Here is a 12,134-nt window from a genome sequence, read left to right as displayed (position 1 = left end):
CAATAAATAAAATAAAAACGGCTGGCTGAGAGCCCCTGGGTTATGTATATAATTTTACTAAAAACCTAAAAAGATCCCGGCTAACGCCCGACTTAGCTTTTCCATGCCAAGCCTCCATCACTTTTGCCCTCGATATAAAATGTCATGTATAACAAATGCAGAGTGTGTATTTTTAATATGGTAAAGAACTAAAAGAGAAAAGAGCAAAAATATATAATTTTCCCCTATATTACACACTTAACAATGTATTAAAAAAATACAAACAATAGATAAACAGATATTTACAGAATTGGGAGGTATTGAAACTTAAACATCCGTTACTGATAGCACATGATTGCAAATGTGTTTTTAAATTGTTGCTAGAGTAGTGTTAAAGAGATACAGATTGGATCGGCCTGTTTCTATTTGTTTTCATATATTGGGAAGCTGGCTGTGCTAGCAAGGAAGCACTGTACACAATCAATGTTAAAGTGCTACAAGAGGATTAATAGAACATTATTTAAATTAGTTTGCACAAGCACATTACATTTCACATATTTACAATGTTTTACATTTAATGCATCTTTACAATTTCCTATTGAGGAATGAGGAGATTATGTTTATTTGCTCAGAATCTCACCGTTTTCAGTCCGAGCAGAGATTAGTAACCAGGTCAGCGCCGTGTGACTCTTGAAAAGCTGACACCCTTCCTGAATCCCAAGGAAGGGCCACCGGGAATAACAACACCAACATCTGCTGCTTGTCATTCTAAAAGTGGGGCATGACTCCTTACAATTTTTTGGTCTCACCTGAGATAGCACATGTGCTGTTTATTTTGAGACATATTGTTATCTTACAGTAGGCTTAAAGCCCTCCCACTGCTTACCATTGGTTGGCTTCATTGTCACTCTCATTTACTTCTTGTGTGTTAGCTATGTGTACGTTCCTTCTTCTTTGTTGGTCCCAACCCTACAACATATGCCCATTGCTATGTGCTACTACTGCTCACTTCTTTTACCTGCTACTTTTTTGTTTTTAAGCACTTTGAGAATGCATGTGTTGTCCCGCTGCCTCCTTTGTATGCGTGTCCCGCTGTCTCCTTTGCATGCGTGTCCCCCCTCTCCACTGTGCTTCGTCTTCCTCTCACTCGCCTGTGTGCTTCTCCGCCAACGTCCACGCATTGCTTCTTCCTTTTTATCTACCCAGCCCTCACACTTCCTCCTCTTGGTGGAAGTGCACCTAGAGGAGATTTATGCGGAGCTACGGTGGTCAGAAGTACTGTATTGTGGGAGGACTGTCCACTATATTGTCACTACTGCCCTCTGCCTTTGCTTCTTTCCTTTCTACCACACATGACATGTTTTAAATTAAAGCTACTTAGACAGTCTTACCCAGTATGGAGTGTCTATCTCCATTTTCCAGCTTTCTGTATAATACGTGACCTTGTTCAAGTTTGTTTTTGTTCCAAGAAATCTTTATTGACATTTTATTGCGACAAACAAACAACAAATCATACTTAACATAAAATCGACATAATCATACATATACTGTATGGGTAAGTTAGCAAATACAAGAGTTCAACATTATTATAAGACAGAAAATGAGAAACAAATGGAATGTTACACTGTAAATGGACAAAGATTAAATAGGCAATAAAACATTTGGTTAACGGGGGTATACCAGAGAGTTCCCAAATTATCTTCAACTACATAGGTGTACTGTCCTTACCCAAAACGTGTGTAAGTCATGGGGAGCTAACAAACATTAGAATTGTAATAATAATAATACCTAGAACGGTGGGGGGGAGGGGGTCTAGTGGAAGCTGTAGCAGAGTAGTATTTAAGTAGTTAATGTGTATATTTATACATTTATCATGTCACAGCGTGAGACTGGGGTTTTTAACAACAATATTGTGGTCAACGATATTATGTTTGTAATGTCATCGAGGGTCTGCCATATCTTTTGTGAGGTCCTGGGATTTCCTGGTAGAGCCTCCTGAGAGACGTGTGAGCTTCTTATATATCAGTAGCGGCTGGCGTTGTGGAGGATTGGCCAGGGGAGAGGGTGGCCGCGTTGCACTCTTCTGCTGCTCCTCCTCTCTGGACAGGCTCCCAGACTCCCTTGCGGCCAATCATGAGGCTGCTCTCATGTCATGAGAGCAGCCTCGGGATTGCCTGAGCGCTCTGAATTTGCTCTCCCATGGAGACCGGGAGCCTGTGCCTGCTCTCTCCCACCCAGCAACGCAGCGGGGGTTGGATGGAGCTTCACTGCGCGTGACGCTTTGGACGGCCGGCCGGCCGGCCAAACCATCATGCGCAGTGAAGGCAGTGCACCTACCACTCCCCTCGTGCCTCTCACCCCCCAAAACTCACCAGGAAAGCAGAAGGGAAAAATAAACGATAGTAAAACATGTTTATTACCATTTAAGTTTTCCTTTAACACGTTTTGAGGCTGGGGGCGACAATCCTCTGCCATAGCAAAGGAACCGCGCCTCTTTTAGCTAGTATGTATGTGTGTGTGTGTGTATATATGTATATATATATATATATATATATATATATATATATCCATGCCCTCTTGTTGCAGTGCTTTAAATGGAAATATATAAGTGCAGGTACTAACTTTTCAGAGTACATGTTTGCTTCTGAAGAGTGTCGGTACTCTTCCATTAGGTGTACTGTACCAGTGCTGAAAAATGCAGATACTCTCCATTTCAAAGTGAAGAAGTGCAGGCACTCTGTACCGGACAGTATCTGCCCATTTAAAGTGCTTGCCCCTTTGAATTGTGGTACCTGTAGTCCACACTCTGGACTGGGTCATCGCAGACTGGACTGGAGAGGGGCATAAATGTTAGGTACCTGCTTTGAGAGGCCTTAATCGGCACGGCTGGCTACTTTACCTTACCTATGTGTCTTGAAGCTGCTCAGGTATCCCAGTTTATATCTGGCAGGTGGGAAAGGGAGCATATAGCTTTGAAGATATCGCTGATAGTAACTATGAAGCGAATTGCATTGTCTTGTGGCTGTGCATAGCTCACCATTGCTAATTGTGCTTGCGTTCTGTTAGTTGTAGTATACGTCCATAAATTCAGGCCTACAAGTACCAGAATGCAAAGCAAAAGCCAGAGGCTGGTGGGAGAGGTCCGTGGAGGGTGTAACAAAATTGGTTATGTTTGTTGGCAAAGTTTTGGCAAAGATGCAGACATGGATGCCAAGATAAGAACACTGTAGACATATTAGCCACTGTGCAACAGTTTCCCTTTCCCCATTAGAAGCAGGGTCGTAAATATCTTAAAACGAAAAGTGCACTTGGTCGAAAAGCCAAGGCCGACTGAAGGTATCAGCACTCTGTAACTGTTCGAATATTCAGCCAGACCCATTTTGCTGCTTAGAAACCAAATGGTTAATTATGGTATTTGCAGTATTCTGATTTGGATTAAAAATTAAGCTTAAATTTCGAAACTTTAATGTTTTAGGTCAAATGATACAGCATTTCTGACAATTATTGTTGGGTTTTAACGCATAATTGTCAGGGGCAGTGTGTTTTAGCTACAGAAAATTATTTTAGACTGTTGTGATCTGTTACTTCAATCACATTGTATAATTGAAGTGAACCAAGACTACAGCTCCCAGCATGCATTAGATGTTAAAATAAAACCGAAATACCGCGTGGTTTCACTGGTGACACGGATAAACCTTCTTCCAGTTGAAAGTTACCTTATTCGTACAACCAGGAAGTGACATTAAATCCTAAGTAACATGTGTTTAGAAATTATAAGATTTGTAAATTCGAACGTTTGCTTATGGTGCCGTGTTAATGAACCTCTGAAGACTTTTGTAACTTTACAGAAAAAATGTGCCCATGTAATTGAAAGAACACTTCGACGTTTCCGCATTTTTTCCTTTGTAGTTCGCCCTGTTTACTAAATGCTCTAGTTTGTTCAAACAATTTCCTTTCCTCTGAGAACACCTTCTAATTACGTATTTATGAGGGATGTTACAAAAATCAGTGTGAATTAAAAAATGTGTCAGCAAAGCAGTACGAACACGCAAGTTAAAGCTGTGTTTTGGTGAAGTGGAGCTGCTTTCAACCCCTGCAAAAACGGGTCGACCCTCACTTGAGTATTCGCCGCTTGTTGTAAATGAGGCCGCGGGGTCCTTTTGTGCTGTTGACAATGGAGAGTCCGCCGTGGGGGAGGGGAGCCTGGGAGGGCGCCTCATAAGGATGCTGGAAGAGGTCTGAGCACCACGTGAAGGCGAGCGAGCGAGCGAGGACCGGCGCGGCAGGTGCGGAGTTCAGAAGGCGGCAGAGAGCGCGGCGGACCCGGGCACGGTGAGGGCCTTTGCGTCGCCGCTTCGGGGATGTGTTCAGCCTCCTCCGGGTGTGTTTGGTGCTCACTAGGTGCGGTTTCCCGCGGGAGAGGGACCGTGAGTAGGACGCGGCCTCCGTGGGTCGTGATCGCAGCGGGGTTAGCGTGGGAGGGCGCTCGGGGTAAGAGTGTCTTTGGGCGGGGGCAGGTAGAGGGGCTCTTCTGGGAAGATTTTGACCCCCGAGAGAATGGAGAGGGCGCAGAGTAAGCGATTTCTTTAGACGCGGGGAGGGTGCGACCCCAGAAAATGAGGAGGCATAGGGAAATATGAAGGCTTTGAGAGCAGAGCCGCTCACTTGGGGAGCTTGACGACGGTGGGGGTGGGATTAGTGTATGATGGAGGCAGTTTCATCCTATTGTTTTTAGGGTGTCCCACACAGGACATATTTTCGGGACCCAGCTTGTACGAGTGAACGTTTTAATGTTATTAATCATTTGCCACTAATCGGAGCCTGCAAAACAATTAATGAGATGGATATATTTACATTCTCAGAAACCGCGGAATAAGTTGAGTCACTTTCCCAGGAAAGCTGCGCGCTTTGCCCATCCCTCGAGACATATCTGGATAGAACCCTGCGGGCAGATTTTTTTGTTTTGTTGTTGGAGAGGGGCTCTTACTGCAGGTTCCGTAGTTTCACGTTCACCCCACGCTCCCTCTCCATTAAAGGCACAGAAGGTCGCGCGTCCGGCCCTGAGGCCGCAGGTGTCATCCATGTGTCTCACTCTCTCTGGATCTGTAATCCGCCCCCCGCGGCTCTCCTCGGCCTGGCGTCTTTAAGTGCTCGAGGCTGAGCAGATCCCAATTAAAACCGACCGTTCTCGTTGTAAGCCGTTTTTGGGGTCAAGCTCGCGTTTCCCTTAAATACCCCTGTTGGCGGTTTGGGATTCGGGGCCCTTTAAAGTGTTAATCATGTCGGCCCCCGCCACAGATGGCCTTTCCGCCGGAGGGCGCTGCACTGTTGTTCTGACTTCGATCACATGCACAACCTGACCCGTGTAGTCACAGGTTCGGAGCTTCACAGTAACGCGAGGATTCTCTGTCGATCCCAGAAGGAGGTGAACTACTGAATTTCAAAACCATTATTTTGCGGTGGGCATCGATCCCCCTCAGTGGCCAGCAGGTACTGAACACACCGCTCTGGCTAAAAAGGGTTTTTGGTCTCTTGGCACAAAAAGCTAGGGCCCGCCTAATTACGAGTTTGGGGGAGCGGAAGTGGGCCACCAGGCAAGCTGCCCACTCCGCCAGACCGATGTACCCACCGCCCGTCAGATTACGAGTTTCCTCTCGTCTGGTGGGATTTTTTGGCGGTCCCACAGCACTGCCTCTGAAAACGGGAACTGCAGTGGGAATGCCAAATAGTTCCTGCAAGGCATGGACTCTATAGTACACGCCGTGCAGGAACTGGGGTGCATGCATGCAGGGGGCGCAGGTTGTGCCCCCCTGTATACATCCCGATGCACATGGGCAACTGGCAGCCCTGTAGGGCCCCCTTTGTTTCAGGACCGCCAGCCTTTGATGGAGGAAAGGCCACCATGACATCGCTGGCGGTCCAGAATCTCGTAATTTGCATGGCAGTACCGCAGCGGCACAGCCAGCATAATACTGAGGCACTGACCGCCGTGCAAGCGCTTCTCTTACAGCTGCATCGGTGCAGTCGGATTGCCCTACTTCTAATGGGGGCGGTCAGACCGCTGGTGCAGCGGTGGCTGGACTGCCGCCTTGTGAGTTCTGGTGGTCCTTGGACTGCCAGAATCATAAGGAGGCCCCTAGAGTGTGCTTACAGTGGGTTTAGAGCCCACCCATTGCTTTGCATTGGTTGGCTTTGTCACACTCATTTGCTTGCTTCTTGTTCATTAGCTTGTGTGGACTCCGCTTCCTCTTCTTGTTTGTCCCTCCCCTAGAGCACATCTGCATAACTTGTTTTCTTGCACTGCTCAGCTTTCAGGCACTACTTTTAACGGTCTCTCCTAAAACACTGCATGTATTGTCCATTGCAAGACATATTGTTGCTTAAAGTGAGCTTAACTCCTGTCTGTACATGCTATTGGCTTACGTCATTGTCAATCATTTACTTGCTTCTTATACATTGCTTCTCTGTGCTTTCCTTAGTAATCTTGTTTGTCCTCCCCTGGAGCATGAACACATTTGTTGTCCTTCCACACCTCGCTTTTTCAGACATGAGACTTTTTTATTTAAACACTGAGTGCATGTGTTTTCCAGCTGTATTCTATATGTAGTCTCCCCTCACCCTGCTGCGCTCCAGGTTCCTCTTTTAGCTATGTGCTTTTCACCAACATGCACATGTTGTTTCCTCGCCTGCGTGCGGTCTGATTTCTTCCCCCCCCCCCTTCGTCCTCCATGTTGCCCCTCACCCACACCCTCTGTTGCTTCCCAGCTGCTAAAAAAAAGAGTTCCCCTGTTTTTGTTATTCATCCAACTTTGGTGGTTGCATGCCTATATAATGTGACCGGTGTGTTTTAAATCTTTTTACTTAAGTTCTTTAGCCATGTAGCTGTGCGGCATGATTAAAAATCATTGGCAATTTCTAGTAATTTCCAAAGGGGAGACCTATTGGCTTTGCCAATGCTTATTTCCAGTTTGATTAAGCAGTCCACAAGAGTGCACGTCTTCCGGCATTCTTGCGCGTGTACTTCTCATCCACTCTTTGCCACACTCCATATTGCTGTCTCTTGCCCCATGCGCTCCCCGCCTCCTCCTTGCTTTGTTGTCCATCTGCCTGTCTACCTAGTTCCATTTTGCTCCGTCTCTTGCCCGTTTGCCCACCCCCGCGCCTCAGATTGAGTTCTCTCCATGTGTTGTGCTTCGCCACACCAGTGCCCCTCACCTGCTGAAGAAGAAACTGAAAACTTTTGCATTTATTTTTCTCTTTATTGAAGAAAGGGTCCATTTTATTTTGTAGGTGTGCACTCGCCTGCAAAATGGCCTGGCTAGCTGCGTCATATGCTCCACCCTCCCCCCCAAGGCTCCGTCTCTTGCCCGTTTGCCCACCCCCGCGCTTCAGATTGAGTTCTCTCCATGTGTTGTGCTTCGCCACACCAGTGCCCCTCACCTGCTGAAGAAGAAACTGAAAACTTTTGCATTTATTATTCTCTTTATTGAAGAAAGGGTCCATTTTATGTTGTAGGTGTGCACACGCCTGCGAAATGGCCTGGCTAGCTGCGTCATATGCTCCCCCCTCCCCCCCCCCCCCCCCCCCCCAGGCTATGTTGAACATAATCTCTACGCACAATTGGCAAAGACAGTAGTTTGCAAAGGTGATACTTGTTGGCTTTGCCAATGCTTGTTCAGATTGTTTGTGTCAGAAATGCCTCCTGTGTCGGGCGGAGGCCAGTCTGTAGGCACTGGCTCCACTTGAACACTTTCAAAAGTGGCTTCCATAGGCGAGGGACATAAATTCTCCAACAAAAATGTGAAATGTACTCTGTGAGACACAAAATTGGCCTGTAATGAAAGGCTGAACATGATGCGAGCCATAACTTTAAAGAGAAATGCTGCGTAATCACTGGTCTGAGATGATGTAATTACTGCCCAAAAGAGCACATATTTACTACTGGGTGACATCTGTGACGCGCCCGGCTTTGCATCTTCCTGAAGTTCATGGCTGGAGCGTTTTTTCTGTTTTTGAAAATTCACTTTTATGTAGTTAGACGCTAAAGTCCTTTGAACGCTAGCACGGACTGCCAGCAAGTTCTACTGGAAAAGCAGCAGTGACACGGGGCCCTTCTGGGAGGAAAGGGTGGGTCATTATTCCCTGGGCCCCTTGGTCTTGCTTCAAGTTCTATAAATGAATGTGACATCGTCTTATTTTTGGGTTAACAAGGGAGGAATCTAACATGGCTAATAACGGTGGGGAGCTCCAGGTGCTGCGTTTATCGACCTGGGCCTTGCAAACACTTGCTGTGCCTGATGGGGTGAGAGGCCAAGTGTTGCTGGGGGTTTGGGTGAGACTTCAGTAATTCGGTAATTCGGGTGGAGCATTAAAGTGGGTTCCTGAGCCTTGGTGCCTTCCGGGTGTTACAACTCTAGCCCGAAACGGGTCATGTGTGGATTGCGGTAGCTATCACTGGTGTAGTGGGAGGGGGGTCTCGCTGCCAGTAATTACTCCGAAGCTGGTACTGACGGACCTTATTGAAGCAGAGTCCAAAAGGTAGTTGTAGGGCTGAGAGTATGCGGCTGTGGAGATGTTGCATCCTTCCTCGTCTGAGCTTTTGGGCAGATGCCCCCCCCCCCCCCCCCCATGGGGACATGAATTAATTTCGTAACGTCAATCTATTTCTTCTTAAACGTATGAGTTAATGTTGTTCGACATCATGGGGTCTAGGCAGAAAGAGGGCAATAAAATGTTTCGAACAGGGCCCCATAAAAAGTCTTAAAACGAGGCTGGACTATGGCCATGCCCGGCCGGCTCGCCGTGTAGGCACGAGGCCTGTGCCCAGCGTGACTCGCGTCTGGTAAGGGGGCAAGAGGTGTTGCAGCGCAGCTCATCACAGGGCGCACGTGCAGCTGTTTACCTGTACACAGAAGTGTCATGTGTTGGAAACAGTAGCTGGGGCGGGATGCCGGGTGCCAGCCCCGCTGACAGCTGCGCAGGGAGTGTCGGGCGGGGGAACCACCTGAACGAACCTCCCCCTAATGTGCAGAGCGGGGAGCGGCGCTGGGGGTGCCTGAGATCCCGTGGTGAGGTACTTGCCCCCCCCCCCCCCCCTCCCAGTAATGCGGCCCCTTCCAGGTTTTCTTTGAGCCGGCTGCATGGCGAGTGTGCGGTGTCACGCAGGCCCCGCCTGGACTGCACCGCTCGTGTGTTGGAGGCATCTTACAAGGCGTCTTGCAGCTTATGGGTGATCGCTGGCACGGCGGCGTTGTATCTTGTCCAAGTGGTGGATGTTTTCACATTTGTCCTTGTCCTATGTAGTGAAGGGCGTGTGCAGGGCCTGGTCTGAGTGGGGGGAGCCTGCACTGTACCTGCATGACGTCTGCAGTACCTGTGCTGCACTGGGGCAGGCACTGCACAGCACGTCTGCTGTTGTATGTAGTTGAGGACGAGGAGGGCCGCACTGCCTTAAAGTGGGAGCGTGTTTGCATAGATCGGCTCGCAGCTGTCACTCACGAGCAGAGGTGCTTGGATGGGCACTGCTGGGTTGTCTGACAGTCCGTCGTCCAATCACCTCTCAGCTCGCCGGATCCTTGCCCCCTGCGGCTCCCACGTGCACTGTTTGTAGAGTAATCTGCAGTTTGTGCCGCTCGTTTATCGCCTCGGCGCCTCTGGTGCTTGCTCTGCTCACTGAGTCTGTGTGATGGCGTCTTTGGCCCCGCGTCCTGACGTTCTCTTTGTCTCCTTCGCAGGCACGGACTCCATCCACAACTACACAGGCAGAATGACGGACGCCGCCAGAGAGCTGGCCCTCCGGCAGCAGGCCCCGCCAGTCCACATGGAAAAGCCGATCTCGGATTTCGGGTATGTGGGCATCGACGCCATCCTGGAGCAGATGAGGAGGAAAGCCATGAAGCAGGGCTTTGAGCTCAACATCATGATGGTCGGTGAGTCCCAGAGTTGTCACTTGGTGGCACGTGTGCCAGCAGATCACATACGACGTTTGGTGACCAGGCGCGCTGTGTAAATGTGCGCACCTGAATGTGATTGTGTGCACCTGAATGTGTGTGTTAATGCGTGCCCCGTGCCTGAATGTACGTGTGTGTGCAACTAAATATGTGTGTGCACCTGAATGCAAGTGTATGTGGTTCGATCTTGTTATGCAAGGACTGTGCATATTGTTCTTGAACTCTAGATTCAAGTAATGCTTTGGAGCATGCTTCCAGTGGCCGAACAGTATGTGCTACCGCAAACATGCACCAGTGTGACACAAATTACTTGCACGCAATCCCCTGTGTTTCTAGCAGGGCCGGCGCTAGGCATGGGCAGCTGCCCAGGGCCCCCGCACTCAGCCTACCAGCATGGGGCCACACACTGGTGATGTGTCCTGTCGGTTCCCTGGCGATCCATTTCAAAGAAAGGTGTCACCTTTCTTTGAAATGGAGGGCTACCCCCTCCCCGGGCCTCTCGGGGATGGTATCTGGATACATAAGGGGAGGAGACGCTCCCTTCAATTGAAAGGAGACCCATTCACAGACACTGTGGGAGGACCATTGTCCATCATTTTGGCGCCCCCATAGTTTAAACTTTTAGCCCACAAGCAATTCTCACACCTATCAGACTGAAGGTGTGAGAAATGCTTGTGGGCTCAAAGTTAAAACTGTGGGGGGCGACAAAATGCTGGACAATAGGCCTCCCACAGTGTCTGTGAATGGTCTCCTTGCAAAGGGGCCACTTATCTACATTAGAGGGGCCTCCCACATTCCCTTTCAGCCCAGGGCCTCCCAAATCCAGGAACCGGCCCCGGTACCTAGCTCCCGCTCCTCCTCTTGGTGCTGGTTGCTTCTGAATCCAGACTCCAAAGAATCCAGACTGCAACGGGATCTCCATGCTTGTACCATGTTGACCTGTCTAGATTCACAATCTTGAAACCTTTACAAAATTACCCCAACACTGCTGCTGGTCTTTCAGCTGCTTCCACCAGATATTCGGGTGCTCTGTGTACCCCCGCCCCTCCTCCCAAGCACCTTGAGACCCTCACGGGTGAGTAGCGTGCTTACAATTCCCTGATTGACTGGACTGCGCCCCCTAGCGTGGGTGGCCAGCAGGCACACCCTGGCTCCGGAGCCGCTCCTGGCCTGGTCCGTCCGCCTTAGTTTGGGGGTTAGCCCTGGACTCTGCTGGGAGATCTGAAGCTCGCTCCCAGCTGGTACAACGGCTTGCTTAGAATCGCTGACTTTGTGCACAGTGTACACATGGCTCTAATGTGTTCACTGAGTACACATAGTCCTAATGGGCAAATACCAGGCCACGTTGACAGTGGCTTTTAGGAAGTATTAATCTCAGGAGAAAACGATCCTTTCCCACAGCCTCTGCTGAGTGATTGCCTCTTGGTCCAAATTCACAAAACTAATGGATATCCCCCTCCGGTTCCTGCCAATGAGATTCTTTTGTTCTTTGTTTGTGTCTGGGAGTTTGATTAAAAAGGTTGTCGCAGTGTTGGTGCAAGAAAGGATTCTGCATGTTGTAGTTGATGCCTGTTATTTGACCTGCGAAATAAGTATTTTACCATTACCGGATCGCACATGCCCACACAGGTCTCTTTATGTGGCGCAAAAGGCAAAATGTTTGTTCAGACGTATGCTGCACCCTACCACATGTTTCATTCTGTAGGTACCAAGGCCAAGTGCAGCATCCCAGCCAAAAGGCGATGGTGGCATATCTGTGGGCTAGCCGCAGTCTCGGGATGGAAGTCCTGTTTACATTTTCTTGCCTCTCAATCTATTTTGCATCATGGAACTAATGCCTTCCCCCCCTCCCCTTAAATTAGTCTGTATCAAAATTCATGGTCCCAAGAGAGGCCTTGTTGCAAAATGAATCATCAGTAAGAAACAATAGAATCGACATGTCCATGCGGGAAGGCTGGTGTTGCTGCAGTCTGGTTTATGCCAGTGGTGCAGGTAAAGATATCTCTAGAGAACCTGGCGGGGATGGGAGCCTTGTCGCTGTGATCCATTTGGCAGTGGGTCATTGAATGCTAGATTTCTGTGTTGAAAATTATTAATTTTTTTATCCTAATGCCAGTTGTACCCTGGCATTTTACAGCAGTCACACTTTGTTTCGACACTGGGTCAACACCGCTAAAAGAGGACCTGTGACAGATCAGCGTAAGA

General features: G+C 48.7%; 1 protein-coding gene across 7 annotated transcripts in view; it reads left to right on the top strand.

Annotated features, from left to right (window-relative positions):
• SEPTIN9 (septin 9) overlaps window positions 1-12,134 on the top strand; it is a 992,168-nt gene that overhangs the window by 926,080 nt on the left and 53,954 nt on the right. For 6 of the 7 annotated variants that reach the window (XM_078654633.1, XM_078654635.1, XM_078654634.1 and 3 more), the window contains one exon: window positions 9,714-9,908. In XM_078654633.1, the coding sequence (XP_078510759.1) occupies window positions 9,714-9,908 (195 nt within the window). Of the gene's footprint in view, window positions 1-4,118; window positions 4,312-9,713; window positions 9,909-12,134 lie in introns of those variants that run through there. The other variant, XM_078654639.1, reaches the window with a different exon arrangement.

Source organism: Lissotriton helveticus, chromosome 7 (genome assembly GCF_964261635.1).
Source record: "Lissotriton helveticus chromosome 7, aLisHel1.1, whole genome shotgun sequence".
In the NCBI taxonomy this organism is placed as follows: Eukaryota; Metazoa; Chordata; class Amphibia; order Caudata; family Salamandridae; genus Lissotriton; species Lissotriton helveticus.
This window is presented reverse-complemented; position numbering and strand designations above follow the sequence as displayed.